General features: G+C 35.6%; 3 protein-coding genes, 1 long non-coding RNA gene and 1 other non-coding gene across 5 annotated transcripts; 3 read left to right on the forward strand and 2 right to left on the reverse strand.

The window, feature by feature from the left end:
* Positions 1–725: 725 nt before the first annotated feature.
* Positions 726–7,935, forward strand: LOC121761453. Its single transcript, XM_042157091.1, has 3 exons — positions 726–1,004; positions 1,088–1,227; positions 7,787–7,935. Exons 1-3 carry the CDS (start codon positions 926–928, stop codon positions 7,883–7,885), a joined length of 318 nt encoding a protein of 105 aa, XP_042013025.1. The 5' UTR covers positions 726–925; the 3' UTR covers positions 7,886–7,935.
* Positions 5,828–6,914, reverse strand: LOC121761452. Its single transcript, XM_042157090.1, has 2 exons — positions 6,624–6,914; positions 5,828–6,525 (listed from the first exon to the last, which is right to left on the reverse strand). The coding sequence occupies exons 1-2, from the start codon at positions 6,798–6,800 to the stop codon at positions 6,028–6,030; spliced, it is 675 nt and encodes a 224-aa protein (XP_042013024.1). The 5' UTR covers positions 6,801–6,914; the 3' UTR covers positions 5,828–6,027.
* On the forward strand, positions 7,485–7,557 carry TRNAP-AGG. Its single transcript has one exon. It is a non-coding gene; the product is annotated as a tRNA-Pro (tRNA).
* A 1,119-nt stretch (positions 7,936–9,054) lies between the features above and the next one.
* Positions 9,055–14,887, reverse strand: LOC121761454 (polyubiquitin-like). The gene is made up of 2 exons (XM_042157093.1): positions 13,803–14,887; positions 9,055–10,304 (listed from the first exon to the last, which is right to left on the reverse strand). The coding sequence occupies exons 1-2, from the start codon at positions 14,711–14,713 to the stop codon at positions 9,152–9,154; spliced, it is 2,064 nt and encodes a 687-aa protein (XP_042013027.1). The 5' UTR covers positions 14,714–14,887; the 3' UTR covers positions 9,055–9,151.
* Positions 14,888–21,815: 6,928 nt separating this feature from the next.
* LOC121761158 lies at positions 21,816–22,630 on the forward strand. Its single transcript, XR_006041942.1, has 3 exons — positions 21,816–22,043; positions 22,141–22,279; positions 22,403–22,630. It is a non-coding gene; the product is annotated as an uncharacterized LOC121761158 (long non-coding RNA).
* The last annotated feature ends 303 nt before the right edge of the window (positions 22,631–22,933 follow it).

Below are 22,933 nucleotides of genomic sequence, written 5' to 3' on the forward strand. Positions count from 1 at the left end.
TCCAAAAAACATCCATACCACTAAATTTTGCATGCCCCTCGTCATGGCAACCTGCATGAATAATATTCCTTCATCCCATAAAAACATGTACACTTTCTATTTCCGTACGTTTTAGAAAATATGGGTATTTTCATTTATAGAAATTTGTCCCCAACTCATTACCTATATATATCAATTTATTTATAACTTATACCGCTATGACCCATCATTACAACTCATTAAACACTAATAATAATGTGCTCTCAATGTCCACTAACACTACTCTAAGTACCTCTGTCCACATCTCTCTTATTTTACTAATTGTTTATTAATTTTCGTGCCATTTCAAATGCATATATTTTTATGGGACGAAGAGTAATATAATGAGGTATTGATGTCTAATAGTATCACGAAACTTGCTAAAATTTTACTGTAGTATATTTTTTTCACAAACTTTACTTGACATATTATATCACGAACTTAAATAGTTGTTGAATTTTTTCAGCGGCAACAGAATCCGACTACAATAAAATGAGATGGATAACTATATATGTCTTCTATGTGATGTGATGACAAATTATATGTATAGCTGGTGCAAAAATAGAAAATCTTTCTTTTTGGACCGTTTCCTAAAAAATAGAAATACTCCATTATAAGAAAGTCATTTCTCTTTATGAGGTGAGCTCATTTTTCACTAACACACTTTTTTTTTCCTATTTCTCTCTTACTACTAACGAAATGGAGTAGAAGTGGAGACATGATTTGAGATCTGTAAACATAAATGTTCCAGCACAATACATCTCAATCAATGGCTGTGCAGATGTCGACTCTTTCAATTCCCAAAACCTCTCTTCAAAAAATTCCTTAACTCTTCTCTTCTTCACTCCTCTCCAAAATAGTAAATCAGATAAACTACAAACAACTCTTCAATTTAATTTGGAATGTGATGGAGCTCCTCAAGCCTAGTTTCCTTTGCATTCTACTTCTTCTTCTCCTCCTCTTCTTCGGGCCGGGCTTTTCAGCAGGTTCCCACCCCCCCTCTCTCTCTCCCACTAGTCACTGCATATATATGTATATATGTGTCTCTCTAAATGTGATGGTGATGCAGGGAGAATGCATGCGAAGAATATGGGATCAGAGGTTTACGATATTGATTACAGAGGGCCGGAGACGCACACATACAACCCGCCGCCGAATCGGGCCGGCCCGAGAATCCCTCATCAAGCCCGCCACAAGTCCAAACGGAATGTAAGGAGAAATCTTGATAGGAAAAATTCTAGATCTTGAGTTTTAAATGATCCTTCATAGTATATTATTCTTATTATTATTATTATTATTATTATTATTATTATTATTATTATTATTATTATTATTATTATTGTCTCTTTTTTTAAAAAAAAGAAATTAATCTATTTGCATTTGTGTGATTTCTTCAAAATTGTGTTAAGTAGGAGTATAATTTATGCAATTTTGCTTGTTTTTTAAAATCTCAATTTTGTACTTGGTTTCAATTTTGGTCGAGAATTCAACATCGAAAAATTAAATCAACTTGTTTGATTTTTGAATAATAGAGGTGTCATGGTATATAATTGATTTTTTGGAAGCCGAATTTTAGTTGTGGGCCAAAATGAATCTAAAAGAATAACAATAAACGAATTGATCATTTTTAAAAATTTTCCAAAATTCAGGCCGCAAACTATGCTCAACTCTTTTATTTAGATAAAACGAAAATTTAGGGATGGGTAAGCTATTGGGCACTATAACGGATGATGATGTTCTATTTTGTTTACGATTATTTGTTAATGTTAATTTATTAGAATTACTATATTATGGAGTACTATATACTACGAGGGTTTATTAAGGGATTAAGTGCACCTTGATATATTATTCGTTGCAATATATCCTTGCTTATTGATATATGCATGTGGAAATAGGAGGTTAAAGTACTTTTTTTTATAAAGTAGAAATATAGAATTCTTACACGTAGCGTGCATTTATGCGCAATTACTTACACTAAATTGTTGACGACAAGAAGGAAGTTGCATTTAATTTAATCAACCAACAATTCTATAATGCTTTTATTGCACCGCTCCATTCTTTTATTAGTAGCACTCTCTTTGTTACATAAAAAAACGTGCATCTTTTATTTTTGTCTATCTTAAAAAAAAATAGCCTTTTTTATTTATGGAAAGCTGTCTTCCACCCGTTATCTATATGACCATATTCAAAAATTTATTTACATTGCAGCAAATAATTTTTTAATTTAAGGCGCCCCACTGCTGATGCCTAAATAAATATTTTTTTTGCTGCAATAAAAAATTTATTTATAACTTAGGGCATCAGCAGTGGGGCGTCCTATGGCGTGTCACGTCATCAGTTTTATCCTCCTTCCCCCCACCTGCAGTGGGCGCCCTAAGTCGCGCCCTATGGCGCGCCACATCATCATTTTATTGTTTTGTTTAATTAATTTAAATGTTTTCAAATAACAAGTAACGAGTAAATAAAAAACGTCTAAATAACAAATAGCGACGCATTAATAAAAAAAAGTTACACTATTCAACTTACAAAAAAAATCAACTAAGTCGGTGCAATTCCCAACTTCCGACGCAACTCATCGATTAACGCCCGGAGATATTCGGCTTCGTCGGGGTCGGTACACTTCTTGAGGGCCTTGTGCGTTTGCAATAACGTCCTCGCCATCGACGTTGTTGCCAACGACTCAAACGCGGTGGCCGTCTGGGTCGGGAGCGTTTCCGGGAACGGAGATAGGTTTGCAGCGGTCAAGGATGAGGTCGCGACCGCCTTCCCCTTGGCCTTCACAGGCTTGACGCCGGGAGGACGCCGGGACGACACCGGTGTGCCGGAACTCCCTTCATCCACGTACGTCCGGTTAAGGTCAACCGGGTGATTGCCGCTGCCGCTGCTCGTGTTATAACCAGCTTCGGTGGTCTTCGTCCTCTTCGGCACACCAGTGTGCAGAATTCCACCTTGGAACTTCTGCTTGTCCCTCAAGAGCGCCCAGATGGCCTCGTGCTTGAAGTCGACGTACATCGACCGGTACGACAACAACGCTTTAGCAAGCTCTCGCCGCTCCCCTGTGCCCGCGTGAACTTCTCGAACTTCGCCGCGTACAAGTTCACTTGCTTCTTCACTTGATCCCAGTGCTTGCGGAGTTGCTCACGTTTGCGCTTGTACGCGGTCGGCGGCTTGGCCTCATTGTAGAGGCCGGCGATGCGCTCCCAGTACGCGACCTGCCTCTGGTTGTTCGCGAAAATCGGGTCTTCCTATATATCTACCCAACACCGGGCCAAAATGAGGTTTTCGTCGTCGGTGTAGTTCGTACGGCCGGGGGCGTACTCATCGCAATTTCCGGGAGGTGGCAACTTCTGCGCCCGCTGCCGGTTCCGCTTCTTTTTGGCTGGGGCGGAAGCGGTCACGGCGGGTTCGGGATCGGCCGCTGCGGCATCACGGCGGGAGGGAGCACTTGGTCGGTTTAGAGACGGCTCCATGTCAGACAACCCGTACGATTCCGTACTGAAATCGGGATCGTACTGGGTGTCGGCGTCGAACGAACGATATTCACCGGGTTCTGTACCCGACCAACGCGCCTCTCCGCTAAACATAGGACTATTGGGACTTGAATCCATTTCGTAGTAATTATGTAAATGTAATAAGTTTCGAAAGTGAAATCATGAAATGAAATTACAAATGAAATCTATTTTTAAAAAAACGAAACCGCGTGCCATCGTCCGCGTAGCCCACAGTGGGTCGGACGATGGCGCGGACGATGGCCTATCGTCCGCGGCCATCGTCCGCGTAGGCCGCAATGGGGCGGACGATGGGCATCGTCCACGCTATACTCCGCGCCCTTAGTATAGGGCGCGACGATCGTCCGCAACCTATGTCACGTACCTGCAATGGGGCGGACGATGCGCGCCCGCGCATCGTCCGCCCCATTGTCCTCCCCATTGCGGATGGCCTTACTCCCTCCGTCTTGGTCTAAGCAAGATATTTCTATTTTGGCACAAGAATTTAGATACTGATGTTAGTTAATTAAATTATTGATAGGAAGGTAAGAGAGAAAAAGAGAAAAAAAAAGTAAGAGAGCTGATAAAGTAAGAAAGAGAAAGAGAAAGAGATAATAAAGTAAGAGAGATGATAAAGTAGGAGAGATGAGAGGATAAAGTAGGTGAGATGAGTGAGGTGATTGATGCCAAAAAAGAAAACGTCTCACTTAGGTTGGGACGTACCAAAAAGAAATACGTCTCAGGGACGGAGGAAGTATATCATTACAACTCATTAAACACTAATAATAATATGGATCCACTATCCACTAACACTACTTTAACTACCATTTTCTTCTCCTCTCTTTTATTAAGAGCATCATCTCCAAGAGAAAAGATAAATGGAGAAGTAAAAAGAAATAACTACCATATTTACCCCTTCTTCATAAAATTTCATGCTCCAATGGAAAAGGTATTTGAGGAGGTATTATACCTTCTTTCATTTTGAGAAGGTATTTTTATCTATTCTTGATAGAAAAGGTAAAAACTTAGTTATTTTTGTTTACTTTTTAATTTACCTTCTTTACTTGGAGTCCTTCACTTTTTTAAAAAGGTATAATAACCTTTTTGAGAATGTAAATGAGAAATATATCTTCTCAATATATCTTTTCTCCTTGAAGATGCTCTAAGTGTGCATTAAATTTCGTGTTATTTCAAATGCATATATTTTTAAGGGATGAAAGGAGTATTATTTTTGGTATTTTTATCGAGAAGAAGTGTTTTCTAGTGTAGATTTGTCTCGAAGTGTTTTCTAGTGTAGATTAATTGAGAAAAGGATAGGCCTTCTAATAAAGCTAAAAAATTAAATTAAATTAAATTAAATAATAGACTAAAATTCAAAATTAGTTTTACACATTTGTTCAAACAAACTTTTTCGTCCTACACATTTAATCCATTTAATCTGTTCAATTGTAGTCCTAAATAATATTTTTGGTCTATGTTAAATGGTTTTGTGTAAAATTAATGATCAATTGCATCTTAAAATCCAAAATTAGTCAAGTATATTTATACATAAAAAACTATTTGATCCAACATATTAAATATGTTATCATTTTTAGTTATAGACAATATGTTTTGGTCTATATTTAACTTGTTAATAATATTAAAATGTGGTTGACTATTCATTTTTAACGAAACTATAATATATGTACAAAATATATTTTCTTAATTAAACCAAAAGCTAATACACTTGATGTAAGATCAAAATATATTATCTTAATTAGACCAAAAATTAATACACTTAATATAAGACCAAAATTATTTTCTAAATAAATGTATAGGACCTGTTTTAGAATTAAATTTAAATAATAATGCTAAATTTACCCAAAGTGTTCTCTTATAAATGATGTTTTGCCACTATATATGTCCTTATCAATATAGATGTTACCGTTTTTAACCTCTTTTTCAGTGAACTAAATTGGTAACTCTCTCTTCAAATAAAAATAATACTGTAAGGTGGTATTTAGTTTTCAAGATAAAATAATACTATCAAAATATAATCTATGATTGAGTTGTGAGATTATTTTAGTCATAGGGGGTTAGCTATGACTAATATTCATCTAGGATTGAGTTGTGGGGTTGAATATTATGAACCAAACACACTACAAATTTAATCTCGGATACAATCTTGTAAACCGAACACCTCCTAAAGATCTTTGATTGATATAGCAGGTATGTAAAAATAGATAGCAAGTTATTTTTGTTTAAAGATTCAACATACAAGCTCAACAAAATTTATTGACTTTTAACTACTTGAGAGAAAAAAGTTTGCATTGAACCTCACGAGTATATGCATATACGAAGTAACATTTATGGATATTACAATTTATGGTTATAATCCATCTCCTTTGTGTTACTAAGAACTCAAGCTACGGTGGTTATGGAAATACTATTTGCACAAGTCACCACATAAAGTGATGTATGATCGTTTAGAAGCTTAAAGTAAATATTAATACACAATACTAATATACAAATCTCTTAAGCATCAAGATTCTTGGTGGATGGTTGCTGCCACCATTCGAGCCCAATCCTTCAAATGCTTCTTCACCTTGTCCGAATCATCCGAAATCCTTAAACTCAGTATCAATGGAGAATCTAACATTTTCACCAGCCATGACTCCGACCAATATGGCCTCATGAATTTTCCATTTTTTTCTTCATCAACATCAATACGACTCCCTAAATCTTGCTCATGGGATTTGATTCTCTGTAATCCGGGGATCAGGCTGATCATATGCCTGCTTAAGTTGTGCTCCTTGAAATCAAACCCTAAATCCATGAACCCTCTCACTTCTTCAAGCTCGAGATCGGCTGAGCTCAGAGCTTTCCGCATTGAGGTTCTTGAACATTGTTTTTGGAGTGATCTTGGTGGCCTAGTTTTCGTCGAAACTAGGTATAACTTTGCTGCTCTATCCTCACATCTAGGAGTAGATGTAGTACTAGTTTCCTCAACATGATCACTTTCTTGCCTCTTGCTCGCAACCTATAAAAATTATCATATCATATAAACAAACAAAACATAATTCTCTCTCTTTATCTTTGAGTTTGTATGTGTAGAGAGTGACAAGTTGAGGTAGTTACCTGTGAGGAAGCTACTGCAGAAGATGATGAAGGGATTTGTTGGTTTGGGATTGTGACTGAAATTTGGGAGATGTGTTTTGATGAATAATTTGGTGGTTTTGAGGAAATAACAATCTGGTGAAACCAGAGGTGATCCATGGCCTCAAATGGGCACATATCATAATTCTCGGTTGCCATCTCTGGGGGTTGGCAGGAGATGGGGTTTCGGAAGAGGAGGAGAGATATAAGACATATAACATATGAAGACAAGATGTATATATATTGGTCTTAACTAAGGAGTGATGCAATAGTTGTAAAGTATTAAGGTTAAATTTAAGGGAAAGAAAACTGTGTGGTGGTGTATATGTGTTGTGTTGGGATGAGAGTTGGCAAGAAAAAGGAATAAGGTGAATCATAGGAATGTGGTCATGAGTTAGGGAACCTTGTTCCCCACATATTCTTCACATGTGGAATGACTAGTTTGGACATGGCCATGCCTCAAAAGGTGATAAGAACAAAACATTCTATGGTGTGAAAACAGAAGGCAATCATCAAATCAAACATTAAATTTATTAAGACAGATGGAAGAATAGTTTCATGGTTGTAGTTTGTGAGAATCAATTCTGTATTCACGGTTGGAGCTATTCCTATTTCTCTACACTATCATCAACCAGTTGTTACTTACTAGAGTACATGATTGGAGTCTGAACATGATTAATAGTAATATTTAGATAAACAGTAATAAATTAATATTTTTATGTGAAAACAAATAATATATGCATGTATTTTTCGATTGTAATGCAAGAATTGCAATTTTGAGTCTCAACAGAGTGTGGTAAATCTGATTACTATTAAATATAACAGGAAATTTAATCATCAAATGGGCATTTGGTCTAGTGGTATGATTCTCGCTTAGGGTGCGAGAGGTCCCGAGTTCCAATTCTCGGAATGCCCCAAAATTCTAATTTTGATATTTTCATATATTCATTTTTTGTGTTGGCATTTTTCATGATTTTTGCAGTATATTGGCGTTAGGCAGAGGTAAGGTAGAAAATTCAAATCTTGTTTGTTTTGCTCAACTTGATGATTTCCTAATAGAATCTGAGAGTAACCAATGAGCAATGATATCCCAAAAACAATTGCAATAACAGACGCAGAAACTTATATGCCTTTCAAAACTCCAGGCATGCTTCTTCCGGCAGTGTGGAGGAGGAGACTACATGACTCTTGCGCACGGGCTTCATCATCCTAAATCCTCAACACTTAATCAGACAATTTATTAATGCAATCGCGCCCGCCCAAGCAAGTTTTTCACTCACCTGTTTTGTCTACATCTCCCACAGTCCCACTTAGCATTTTTGAAACTGATGACAGTTCCATATTTTCTCATCATCATCTTAACATAAATTTCCAGTTGATCAAATTGAAAATCATTATCTCACAGTATGAATTTGGGGTGAGATCTTGCTTCCATCAGAAAACAGAAGATATTATCATCAAAATAACAATGGGGTGTTTCAAATGATTTCCGCAAATCGGTACATCTGCCTTGCGAAATAGGAGTATATGAGATTCACCTTTGCACTTGCTAGTATATCCGTAACAATGAGTAATACTATAACATATGCTATAACACAACTCATAGTTTCAATTGAAAAAGGGTACTGGTACAAATATTCTGCAGCAGCCTAGTGACACAGGTCAGTTCTTGAACTTCACCATGTAAGAAGAAAAGATGGTTTTCACAATAGTGTTAACATGCTATGACAACATATAGATAGGATCAAACATGAAACCAACAATGTTCAATGAAATAATAGCTAAAACACTGCATTCCCAGCACTCAGGTTCTGTGACACCAGCATCTAGCAGCCCAATTACTCCACTCAATACCTCATCCCCTGTTCGTCTACTCCGTTGTTACATGAATGAGATTGAGAGTTGTCGTTACTCCAAGCAAGCCAAGTCATAGAATTGAAAAACGGCAATCGGAACAGGAAATCTCATGGTCTCCCCATGATATACATAACATCTCTTCAAATGATTGACAAAAGATGGAGACTAGAGAACATAGATTACTCAGTTGATTGAACATCAGCTGTTTAAATACAAGCTGCAATTAAGCAGCTAATAGTGAGTAAAGAGGTCACAACAAGCAAGCTATATTTAAAGTGAATACATAACTACTTCCTACAAATCCTTAACCCATTATTACGCTTTAAGATGCCCAGCAAAATACCATTCGTATTAAATGAAATTTGTATGATTATAACACCTCAAAATTGCTTCTAGAACGAACAAACCAAACTTTTTAGCAGTAAATTATCCCAATTAAATGCATTCACAAATTATTGATCACAAACGCTGGGAAGAGAAAAGCAAGAAACAAGATTAGAATATCACAAACTTTTGAGAAACAAGGTTACTTGAAGAATGTGACAGACTTTGCAAATTAAGAAACAGGATTAATTCATAAATGGTAGAACACGAGCATAAACCAAGGTTTTGATTACAAACACCAACTTCTCAAGCTATCATAGAAAATCAATTCAGAGATGATCACCACCACGGAGACGAAGGACAAGGTGCAGAGTGGACTCCTTCTGGATATTGTAGTCAGCGAGGGTACGACCATCCTCAAGCTGCTTCCCAGCAAAGATGAGCCTCTGCTGGTCTGGCGGAATGCCCTCTTTGTCTTGAATCTTCGCCTTCACATTATCAATCGTGTCAGAGCTCTCCACCTCCAAAGTTATTGTCTTTCCAGTAAGAGTCTTCACGAATATCTGCATCCCACCACGCAGCCTCAGAACCAAATGCAACGTCGACTCCTTCTGGATGTTGTAGTCGGCTAGGGTTCTGCCATCTTCAAGCTGCTTGCCGGCGAAGATGAGCCTCTGCTGATCGGGTGGGATCCCTTCCTTGTCCTGAATCTTCGCCTTCACGTTATCGATTGTGTCGGAGCTCTCCACCTCTAGAGTAATCGTCTTCCCCGTTAGGGTTTTGACGAAGATCTGCATCCCACCGCGGAGGCGGAGAACGAGATGGAGCGTCGACTCCTTCTGGATATTGTAGTCGGCTAGGGTTCTGCCATCTTCAAGCTGCTTCCCGGCGAAGATCAGCCGCTGCTGGTCAGGGGGAATTCCTTCCTTATCCTGAATTTTGGCCTTGACGTTGTCGATCGTGTCGGAGCTCTCGACCTCCAGAGTAATCGTCTTACCGGTTAGGGTTTTGACGAAAATCTGCATCCCTCCACGAAGCCTGAGAACCAAGTGCAAAGTTGATTCCTTCTGGATGTTGTAGTCGGCTAGGGTTCTGCCGTCTTCCAGCTGCTTTCCGGCGAAGATGAGCCTCTGCTGGTCAGGGGGAATTCCTTCCTTATCCTGAATTTTCGCCTTGACGTTGTCGATTGTGTCGGAGCTCTCGACTTCAAGGGTAATCGTCTTCCCCGTTAGGGTTTTGACGAAGATTTGCATCCCACCGCGGAGGCGGAGGACGAGATGGAGCGTCGATTCCTTCTGGATATTATAGTCGGCGAGGGTTCTGCCGTCGTCGAGCTGCTTTCCGGCGAAGATGAGGCGCTGCTGATCCGGAGGAATTCCTTCCTTATCTTGGATCTTTGCCTTAACGTTGTCGATTGTATCGGAGCTCTCGACCTCCAGAGTAATGGTCTTCCCTGTTAGGGTTTTTACGAAGATCTGCATTTTCAAAAAAGCAACGAGAATTGGGAGCTAGAGAGAGTCTTATAAAGGGGAATTTAGAGATTGCAAAATGCTGAGGCGATTTAACTGGGCAAACGTTGGAGTGAATTTATAGGGAGCGAAGGTTGGGGAAATTGCCGATTCCGAAGGCGGTTGGTGACGTTCGAGAATGTTCTACAGAGGACTCGGGATCGATCCTTCTAGAACGTTGAACGCTGATTTGGCGCTATTAAATGCGTACATTGTAAAATATATTATGTCTCCAAACAAATTCGAATTTAAGAGATTTGGATGAACGAGTTGATCATTCCACAAATTCAAATTCAGAGAATCTCATCCCTCCTATTCATTTACTCCATCCCTCCCAATTTTTTTTGGGTACTATTCATTTTAGAAGATAATTATTTAATTAAATCATTTCTTTTTATAATAAAAAATTTAAGTTAATAATTTTATTTATTTTTATTTTATTCTCTTTCTTATTTTATTTTATCACCATTTATTTCATTTAACATAATTTTTAATCTCTTAACTAAGTTGGGACGTGGGAATATATTATAATTTTTTCATACATCATACACCAATTTATCCTGACCAACGATCTAAGTTCACAAGTGCTTCTAGCGATAAAGGCTCAAAAAGATATGGAGGGGTTATGGGATAAGTATCACTATGATCAGAGTGGATATAATTCTCCCATTGTTGAGTATTGATATGTATTGTAACATATGTTATGTGTTTGGTTGTGTATGACTTATGTAGTTGTATGTTTTATTTCATTGTAAATGTTTGTGTATCTTTGTCATTTGCCAATAAAAACTTTGTGATTGAATGTTATCTCTTTTATTTTCTTTATTTATAAGCAATGTGACTGGAGTAGTAATTATTTGATAATACTAATCTATAAAACGTGGACTAAAGCAGTGTGAAATTAGACCCCACAACAACAATACTTAATTATACTAATATTCTGTAAGATGTTGCAGCGATTAAAATGTAATTTTGATAACAAAATCCATTATTTTCTAACTATAAATTCACTATGAGGTTATGAACCAATAGCCATGTAATGGTACTTACTTATCTCACATTTGATCATTTTCATGCACATTAATTTAGGGTTCATTAGTTGCCCAAAATTTGCAATTATAATAAAAATAGATTCTAGACATACAATATGGTTTCTGTGATGTAAACTTATATTTTCAAATGTCAATTTCGAATGCATTTAAAAGAGTTTGTAGTCATCACATAAAGTAAGCTATTTAACCTTGATATTCTTGATTCTAGACTTATGTAAACAGAATAAATAAGATATCCATAAACTATTAATATTTCATGTAGTTGATCGAAAACTTTTTATCTAGAGAAAGTTAATTGAGTTAACGATTACCAATTGTTTTTGAAGTCGCGTATATACATATGTATATGCTGGATATTTAGCTAGAAGACATCTTAGCACATTTGCAACACAAAGTTCCCCACCAAAAAAGTGTCCAACTGGATGATCGGTGCTTTTAATTGAATTCGTGGTCTACAAATATGAGCACTGCCTATGAAAATATGGGTAGTTTATTTAATAATTTTATTCTGACTTTTAGGCTCAACTATGCATAGCCATTCTTGTAATCAATATAATGAAGTAATAAGCTCCCACTATTTGGAATTGGAGTTCTATTTTTTTCATTTTAGTCAATTTGTAAATTGACGTTTCGGGTCATTTTTGATATAAATGGTAATAGGGTTTCATATTTCACTAATATTTTATTTAAAATTAATATATATAAGTGTGATCCATATTTTATTAATTTTTTTCTATTCACTTTTCTTAACATTTTTTAAAATTCGTGACGCTCAGAAATGGGACTCCTAATAACGGACGGAGGGAGTATCATGTAAGGTTCCTTTATTTATTTGTTTTTGACCAATAAACATAAATTTGTGAAGATCGCATGTGGAGTTGAAGCAAATCCTTTTTTTACATATAAACATAAAATTTTGAAACCGGACCACAATGGTCTTGAAACTCGGTAGTAACAACACTAAACGGACAATAGCTTATTTCCTTCTTTCTATTCAAATCCTTTTCTCTCATTAATATTTTCATATAATGTCATAATTTGGTTGGGTTTCACTTGTTATTTCCCTTCTCCGATGTAGTTGCCCAATAGAATAGGGTGCATAAATTAAACATTCATTTTGAAATATAAATTAAGAATTAATTAATAGTATCAGTTTTTAGATTGTAAAAAAATGTATAAAGAAAAAATATTACAAGTCGAAATATGAAGATCATTCTACGAGAAGAACCTCAATTAAAAGATCTACATTGCCACTATAAACGCATATTTAATACTTATACACTAATAAATAGATTAAGTCGTTGTTTATCCAAATAATGAACATGCGTTTCTATATAAATTCCCCGTTTCTCTTATTCACAACTGCAACCAAAATGGGTTGGATTTGGGTAATGCCGTAATGGCAGCAGCAACAATCACATTCCTCTTACCTAATTCATGTTCATCAATGGCGGCGGAACAAGAAGAAATTGTAAACGCCCTCCCGGCTCGAAAGGGCTTCCGATCATTGGCCATTTCCATCTACTAAGCAAGAACCCGCACCAAGATCTCCACCGTCTGGCCTGCAAACACACCCCAACCATCGTCGAGTTCTTTCTCAAAAACCCACGACCTCATCTTCACCAACCGGCCCCACCATCGCCACTATGAGTCCGCCTACTAACGAAATAACAGGTATAACACTGCATTCCTGGAACCAGAATGCGAGGATGCAGATAAAGAAGAACCATCTTGTGACACCAGCATCTAGCAGACAACTACTCCACTCCACTCCACGGCTGACGGCTCATTCCCTGTTCATCTACTGCATCATAACAGCAATGAACTCGAGAAGTGGGGCCCTGTTCCTCCAAGCACACAAAATCATAGAACTCAAAAATAGCAAAGCTGAACAGGAAATCTTATGGTCTCCCCATGATAGAACATCTCATGAAATTCAAGCTGTTCAAAATTCAAGTACAAGCTGATGTCCTTTCTGTTCACCTTTTAAGCAGTCAATTTTTTTATAATACGGAATAGTTGAGCAAAATTCAAGGCCACTTCTGCCCTTAGGGGGTAAGGAGGTGAAGTGAATACTTACTTTACTTCCATCTAATCCTTATCCCATCTAATCTTCGTGTGATGCCCAGCAAAATACCAATTTTAAGAACACAGGGATTCATGCGTGAAATGAAATTTGTATTAATAAAACAACTTATACGCTTCTGATAAATAATCCCAATTAAATGCATTCACAAATTGTTGGCGTTCTAAATTCACATGAGAAAAGTAGTAAGAAACAAGATTACTTTATAGAACTTTGCAAAAGTAAAAAAACAGGATTACTTAATGAGGTAGAACACGGGCATAAACCTAGCTTTGATAACAAACACCACTTTCTCAAACTCAAGCTATCATAGAAATCTATTCAGAGATGATCACCACCGCGGAGGCGAAGGACAAGATGTAGAGTAGACTCCTTCTGGATATTGTAATCAGCTAGGGTACGGCCATCCTCGAGCTGCTTTCCAGCAAAGATAAGCCTCTGCTGGTCTGGCGGAATCCCCTCTTTGTCTTGAATCTTCGCCTTCACATTATCGATGGTGTCAGAGCCCTCCACCTCCAAAGTTATGGTCTTCCCTGTAAGAGTCTTGACAAATATCTGCATCCCACCGCGCAGCCTCAGAACCAAATGCAATGTCGACTCCTTCTGTATATTGTAATCCGCCAATGTCCTCCCGTCTTCGAGCTGCTTGCCGGCGAAGATGAGTCTCTGCTGATCCGGTGGGATCCCTTCCTTGTCCTGAATCTTCGCCTTCACGTTGTCGATAGTGTCCGAGCTCTCCACTTCCAGCGTGATCGTCTTTCCAGTTAGAGTTTTGACGAAGATCTGCATCCCTCCACGAAGCCTGAGAACCAAGTGCAAAGTGGATTCCTTCTGGATATTGTAGTCGGCCAGGGTTCTGCCGTCTTCAAGCTGCTTCCCGGCGAAAATCAGCCTCTGCTGGTCAGGGGGAATTCCTTCCTTATCCTGAATTTTGGCTTTGACGTTGTCGATTGTGTCAGAGCTCTCGACTTCGAGCGTGATCGTCTTCCCCGTTAGGGTTTTGACGAAGATCTGCATACCACCGCGGAGGCGGAGGACGAGATGGAGCGTGGATTCCTTCTGAATATTGTAGTCGGCGAGGGTTCTGCCGTCCTCGAGCTGCTTTCCGGCGAAGATGAGGCGCTGCTGATCCGGAGGAATCCCCTCCTTATCTTGGATCTTGGCCTTGACGTTGTCGATAGTATCGGAGCTCTCGACCTCCAGAGTAATGGTCTTCCCAGTTAGGGTTTTTACGAAGATCTGCATTTTCAAAAAAGCAACGAGAATTGGGAAATAGAGAGAGGCTTAAAGGGGAATTTAGAGATTGCAAAATGCTGAGATGAATGAAATGAGTAACCGTGGGAGTGAATTTATTGGCAGCGGAAGAGGGGAAATTGCCGATCCAAAGGCGGTGGGGGACGTTCGAGAATGTTCTACTGGGGACTCGAGGATCGATTCTTCTCGAACGTTGAACGCTGATTTGGTGATATTTTTTTCCGGCTTAAACTGTTTGACCCTTTAAGACCATCCACAATAGAAATAGCCCAGCAATAGCTCAATTATAGCCTAGCCACAAACTCCTCCTGCCATATCATCAACACTAAAAATCCTCCTGCCACATCATAAATAGCCAAGCTATAGCCTAGCCACATCATAAATAGCCCCGCCACATCAATAGCCACATCACTAATAACAATTATATAAAAATGAAATAATTAGCAATCACACAATATACGGAATTTAATTTAAAAGACATATAAGGGAAACATTAATAATACTATTAAAATTTTAAAAAGTACAATAATTTTAAAAAAGTACAATAATTTAAAAAAAGTACAATAATTAACAAAAAAGTACAATAATTCACTCCTCTGCTCCGTCGTCGTCTCCTCCATCGTTGTCGCGTATATATAGTGTTTCGAAAAAAAAAATTCGCGCTAGGCGGTGCGCTAGGCGATCCGGACGCTGCAATAGCGCCGAGCGGATCGCCCAGCGCACCGCCTAGCGCCACGGAACCGCCGAGCGCTAGGCGGTTTTTAATTCCGGAAATGGCTGGGCGGTTGCAATAGATCGCCTAGCGCACCGCCTAGCGCCGGCGCTCAGCTAGGCGGTGCGCTAGGCACTATTGTGGATGGCCTAATATATGAGGATATTCGATAATTAAGTATGTCATCAAATAAACTTCCAATTTCAGAGATTTTGCCTTTTGGTAATCCAGATCATCGTTCCTCATACAACATTATTTTTCTCAAATTCAAATTCAAATTCAAATTCAAATTCAAATTCAAATTCGTATGTAAAAAAAGGGGGTGTTTGGTAGGCCTAAACTCTAAATAATTTGGTAGGCTACTTAGCATTTGTATTTGTTAAGCATTAGTTTAGGCGCGTGCTAAACAAATAAGCACAAGTTTGCTCTTGCATCCCATTATAGTGATTGGTGAATGTGTCTTTTCTAACTAAAGGGATGCGATTTTATAGTTGTTGATTATGGTGCAATTGATTGGAATTAAGCGACTTTGAGGTTGGATTAGGCAGTAAAAAAACATTATTTTAGCGTCCTTTGAATCTCCACTCCTAATGAAAAGTAATCACTCAACATAACTAGGCATTATACAATAGAGTAGTGATCTAGGAAACCATTACTTAAATGCATAACTAGATAACACGAATTTAGTTTATTATAAGGTGATTTAGTTCACTATAAGAAGGAGTGAACCAAAACGCCATTATAGTGAACTAAATCATTCACAGAGTAAATACTTCACTATAATGGTGTTTTAGTTCACTCCTTATTTTTTCAAATTCATATTGTGAACTAAAACGCTCATATAGTGAACTAGATCGTTTTGATCTAATGGCTGAGATTTGTTCTCTAGTTATACACTTAATATTGGTTATACTTTGATTATTTTCCTTATACAAGATACGTAATCAATGTTTTTAACGCCCACAAAATTATTACTAGTATTTGAGTTGGGTGTTTAGAAATTGGATATTGTTCGTAATAATCATAACTTTTAAGCAAACTAGTGTTACCACATGTGCTATGCACAAGACAAAAGATTTTTTAAATAATGAAGATATATTAATTTAAAATAAAGTATATAGAGTAAATAAGTATAAAAATATAGTGGAGTGATCAATTGCTAACTAATTAACATTCACAAATTAAGACAAAATCATAGCCATTAGATTATGAGATATAGTGGTTGAAATAATGCCACATGGATTATATTTTAAATTAAAAAAATATTAAATAAACTTAAAAGTCATTAATGTCAATTCTCTCTCATCAAAATTATCTCAAAACTTTAAATTTATGTAACTCTCTCGATTTAAATTATTTTTTCTCAAAAGATATATCAAATTAAAGATAATTTTATAAGGATTCCAACGAGATCTCAATTGCATATGTTCCGCCGATGTTCGGGTGATGAAATTTGATAAATTATATTTCAATTTTCGTACATGTTGATAAACAGATTTTATCAACAAATGCAAAAAAAATCTCAATATAGTGTATGCAAAATCTCAATATAGTATAGGTAAAATATTAATAAAATTGTGTTGATATTTTCTTGTACTTATGTTGATATTCCCTTGTCATATTGTTGATATTTGTAATACACTATGTTGATATGAAAAAACACCTACGAAAATGATCATATGATAACATAATGACGATATTACCCTTTTGTTGATATTTTGTCTACTATTTATTGAAATTTGTGAGCTTTAATCTCATCCACTTATTTTAAATTCAAGGGGGTAGATTTAGTCTTAGTTTTGGATTAGGGTGTTATAAGCATTAGAAGAGAACCCTTAAAATATATTTACAGATAAGAACTAATTAAAATAAGTATTTGTAATATTATAAATAATTTAAAATATTATAAACAACCACAAAAAGATATTTGTACTTCTGTCAGTCCACTCTCAATGAAACATTTCATATTTTAGCAGATGATTGTATACTATTTTAATATTTGATATGAGTGTAGTAGTATAAAATAAAAGAAATAACAAAAGAAGAGATGTGTGGATGAAATAGAATAAGATACAAATAAAGAAAAATGTAATACTACTATTTACAAAAGAAAAAAAAACTATTTAAACGAATAAATAGTTCACCAGTTTCGATTAACTAAACATAAGTATTCATAAATGCAAACAAAAACATAAGAAAAACAATAACAAACCAGTAGTTCATAAGTTTTGAAATTGCAACATAATTGTTTATAACTAAAAACATGTTTTTTGTCCAAAGCCTTTGTCCTAGCGGCAAGGAGTTTAGACATTATTGTATGAGGTGCCGAATTCGAGCCCTCTTGACATCAGCTATAATTTCCTCCTTTCTATAAGAGTTTATTTTTAATTTCCTCCTTCATATAGGTGTTTATTTAAAAAAAAAAACTAAAAACATGTTTTTTTAGAATTAAGTAGACATGATTAGACGAATAAAAAAATCATAATTAATAAATTCATTTTCATCAAAATTAAATTCAATAGTACATGATAATATTTTGAAAATCATAAAAAAGAAATAGAACTCAAAGTCATAAACAAAATTATCTTATCTAGTAGTAGAATAAATCAAAATCAACTCAATTATAATTATGTGTACTTCTAGTAATTTAAATATAAATATATTTATAAATTATATATCTTGAATATAAATATATATTTATAAGTAATTTCAACATATTTAATTAAACTAATATATTTACATATAAAATTGTATATTATTATACACAACAACAATTAATGTCAGGCAATATTGTTCTTTGTTTGATAATGATAATAATTTTAGATTTTTGTTAGTAGAAAGACAATTATCTTTCATTAAATTCCATGTTATCCATATCATTTAATTTCTTTTTTTATATTTTATTAATAGTAAGAAATAAACAATTAAATATATGAATAAATTAGATATAGAAATTTAAAATTTCCTTGAGAAGCCAAGATAAAAAAATTGGATCATCCAATAATCACATCTTAACTACTTATTTTCTTATGTTTAATCTCAGACCATGGAATAAATTGATATGCATGACCAAAGATTAAATGCAATTTTTGTATACGAAAAAAATAAATTTCTTATTTCCATCATATATACATATAAAAAGTAAATTATCAGTTAAAATAAGTGATAATAGTTCATCACTTAAAATTTATACTACACTTTATATTATAAGAAGTCATACAAACTTTATAAATTAGATTTAATTTTAAATATTTATAATTTCATCTAATTTCGTAATTTAGTCTATAAACTTTGTAGTATTGTTTAATTAATTGGAAACTAATTAAAATATATTATGAAATTATATACTACTATTTAAAATATATTAAAAATTTCAATTAAGTAAATATTGGATGAGACAAAGAATTATATATTTGTGTTGTAATTTAGGTTGCAAATCCAGTAATAGAACCAAATATTTTGTAGCCCACTTTCCGCAGCCCAATAATTTTACCACAAAGAAGTGGAAAACAAACTATCCTCAAAGCCCACTTTCTGCAGCCCAATAATCTTAACAAAATAAAAGTGGCATGAAAACTATCCTAAGAGCCTACTTTCATGCAAATAATGTTAAACTAGAACACACCTATGTTTTAATTAAGTGGAACTTATTTTTCACCTAATAACAATGTATAACCTTTTGAATATGAAGAAAAATAATGGATGATGAGTTACTATGCAAACGTGTGAAAGTAGGGGAACAGAAGAGAGAAGTGAAATACAATGTACAACATGTCAAGAGGGGTATAGCTCTTTTAACAAAGCAGACATTGGAGGGAATTGCCTATGGTGGAGAAAAGACTATCATTCATCATCAGAAGGGATTGGCCGGTATTAAGAACTCGAACACGGTGAATATGGGATTATTCAACAAGTCTACGTCTACTTTGTTAATTTCACTTTGGATCGCTGGCTGTGTAAAAAGTTAACAAACCAAATTGATGCTCATATATAAGAAATCGCGAGACGTGGTTGCCTCAGACTTTTGTAGTATTTTATGACCCTGTTGTTGGTGGCATTAGATCACTTCACTCTGTTGATAAGTATCACGGGAATCTCGAAAATGGAATCAAGAAGAATGAACCTTTCCAACACGAAAGATCGATCGATCAATCCGCCCATTGATATACAAGTTTTACAGAAAAAAGACGTTGATGAGCTCATAATGTTAATTAATCGCGTCATAAAGTATCCGGTCACGATAGATTCGTTGTGTCTAAAGCAACGGAAGGATTGGAATCGTTATTCCAGTCGCTTGCGTAAACAGTGGGACCTCAATCCCGTAATAGTCTGGGAAGAAGAGCAAACAATAAAGCTTTTATACGCTGTGTATTGGGTACTTACTATATACAGACAATACTCAATTAGCTAGATCTGATGTTTTTAAGAATACTAATTGGCATATACATTTACTCAGATGGACAAGCTGCGATTCATGCAACACAATAGATAAATAAGGCTCTTAGCCACAATCATAGTGATCGCGAGACCACCCATACATTTCTCATTATACTAATTCCAGAGTTGACTACTGAGACTGTAAATGCCATGCATAAATTGTTCACTTGGCTCCCACAAAGCCCGAGGTATATTTTGTAGTTATTAATCAAATTTATAAATTTGAAGAGATTTTTTTAATTATATTTTTTATTTTGTGCAGGGGTTTCGAGAAACTGACACTAGAACAAAAGGATCAATTGTCAAAGGTAAAAGTTCTGTTTAGCAATATGAAATGGAAGTGGAATTATTGACTATCACATAGGGTAAGGGGATTTGAGATTGACTTTAGTTAATTCTATATATTTGTCTAGATTAGTAGATCTTGTTAGTTCATTTGTTGTGATATGGATCAGAGTTACTTTGCTAATAAGCCTGTCAAATTGGGTACTCGCGGATTCCTGATCCTGAAATTCCCAAAATCCATTACTCGATACCCGACCCGAATTTGATTTCGAGCACATGGATACCCAACTCGGGTATCCAGTCCCGATTGTGATTTTGAATTTTTATTTATTTATTTATTTTGGAAATTTACTACAAACTTTTAGAATTTATTTAATATTATTTAATTCAAATTTAATACAAAGTTGAAGTAGTATTCAAGAGAAAATAACTACAAACTTTTAGAAATACAAAATTCTTGTGTAGTTCGAATTTAAGAGAAAATAACTACAAATTTTTAGGAATATAAAATTCTTATAGTAGTTCGAATTTAAAATAAAATAGCTACTAACTTTTAAAAATACAAAATTCATAAGTTATACTCCCTCCGTCCCAAGATAAGTGAGCCAAAACTTTTCGGCACGAGATTTAAGAAAATGAAGTTTTGTTAGTGAAGTGGAAAGTGAATAAAGTAGAGAGAAAAAGTAAGAGAGAGAATGCCAAAAAAGAAAATGACCCACTTATCTTGGGACGTCCCAAAAGGGAATGTGAGTCGCTTATCTTGGGACGGAGGGAGTACATGTTAACATCTTTCATCCATCCACTATAAGTCAATAACCATCAAAATTCATAAGTTCAAATATCCATCCTTATAAACATCACAATTCAATAATTCATAAGAATCAAGATCTAACAATAACATCATCAAAGATTCAAAATTCAAAATATCACAAGTCAATGAAATTAAAATATAATTAAAAATTAAATTATATCTTATAAGCTAAATATTAAGTATTAATTAAAATGTAGGTAAGAAATTAAATTACACTTAATTATAATAAAAACATAATTTATTAATTTTAGAAAACAAATCAGTTAATTCGGGTATACCCGATCGGATATCGGGTAACCCGATACCCGATAATCCAAAATTCTCACTACCCGATCCCAATCCGATACCCGAAAAATCGGATTTCGGGTATCCAATTATCTGACCTTTTCGGGGTTAGATAGCGGGTAGCCAATACTCGATATCCATTTTGACAGACCTAGCTAATACGGATACCCCGCTAACCATTTTGACAGAACTAGATAATACTCCCTCCGTCCCCTAATAGGAGTCGTTGTTTGACCGGGCACGAGTTTTAATAAATATAGAGAAAAATTGGTTGAAAAAGTTAGTGGAATGTGGGACCCACTTTTTTATATTGGTTTTATAATAAAATGTGAGTGGAGTGAGTTAGTGGAATGTGGAGCCTACTACCATTTATGGTAAAAATGAAGAGTGACTCTTAATGGGGGATGACCCAAAATGGAAATTAGCCACTCTTATTAAGGGACGGAGGGAGTACTATATTTTTATTACATTTATCGAAGAACATCTACGCGGTAAATGACAATGTTTTACGCAGCTTATTTATCCAATACTCCTATGTAAATAGGTAAATACAAACAATATTTACTTAGCTTTTCCTTGTTGCTTTGATTCCGGCATTGTGTTTTATTAAGTACAACCGTATACTCGACATTTATACTCCACCATTTACATCTGGAATCTCACGAACCCTAGATTTTCAATTCTATATCCCCTTTCGAGATTCCTATGTCTATGCTTGTATTTCTCAAGTGTTCTAGCTGAGGACAGCCTATTTATTCCGAATTAGATGCTTTGCCACCGCGCTACGCAAGGTCAGTGATCTGATCTGAAATCAGTATACTCTTTCATTTTTTTAATCGGTAGCAAATGCACCAAAGTTTATGCTAACTCTGTCTGCTATTTTGTTAGTTTGTTTAGGTTGACCAATTTTGAATTAGTCAGATTGTTGAAAACGGTTAATCCTTTGGGGATGAAGGTAAAGAATACGCTTCTGGTGATTTTGCTTGTTGCCTCAGTAATTTCTTGTCGTGTAGCTGCAGATTCGGAGGTAATGAACCATGATAGCTCCTGAATTTAGTGTATTTATTACTACTACTACTTTTTACAAGTTGTTTATGCAAAAGTACAATTACCAATTTCATTTACTAAAATATGGCGTGAACAATTTTAGGAGGAAGTTGCAGGCTCGAAAAATTGGCAAGTGTTAGTTGATGGTAGTGATGATAGAGTGAAGGAGTTAGCTGATCTTACAAAGAATAATGCTGTTAAGTTAGATAATACTCCCTCCGTCCCGAATATTTGTCTCACTTTGACCGGGCACGGGTTTTAAGAAATTTAATGAAAAGTGAGTTGAAAAAGTTATCGGAACGTACTTTTATATATTAATTTTATAATAAAATGTGAGTATGAATGAGTTAGTGAAATATGAGATCCACTACAAAAAATGGTAAAAAGTGAAATGAGACCGATTATGTGGGACGGACCGAAATAGAAAAATGAGACAAATTATATGGGACGGAGGGAGTAATGATCCCAAGGAGCAGATTGATTTAAAAGAAAAGGAGAAGGACCAGAAAAAGGGGATTGGCGGAGATGAGAGGGATGCACGATAAGAGAAGAATGAGGGGTTTAGTTCGGACTTCGGACGCGAAAAGGGAATCTAAAGAAGGCAGATTGCCGCTGGAAAGAGAAGAATGTGATT

Source organism: Salvia splendens, chromosome 13 (genome assembly GCF_004379255.2).
Source record: "Salvia splendens isolate huo1 chromosome 13, SspV2, whole genome shotgun sequence".
Lineage (NCBI taxonomy): Eukaryota > Viridiplantae > Streptophyta > Magnoliopsida > Lamiales > Lamiaceae > Salvia > Salvia splendens.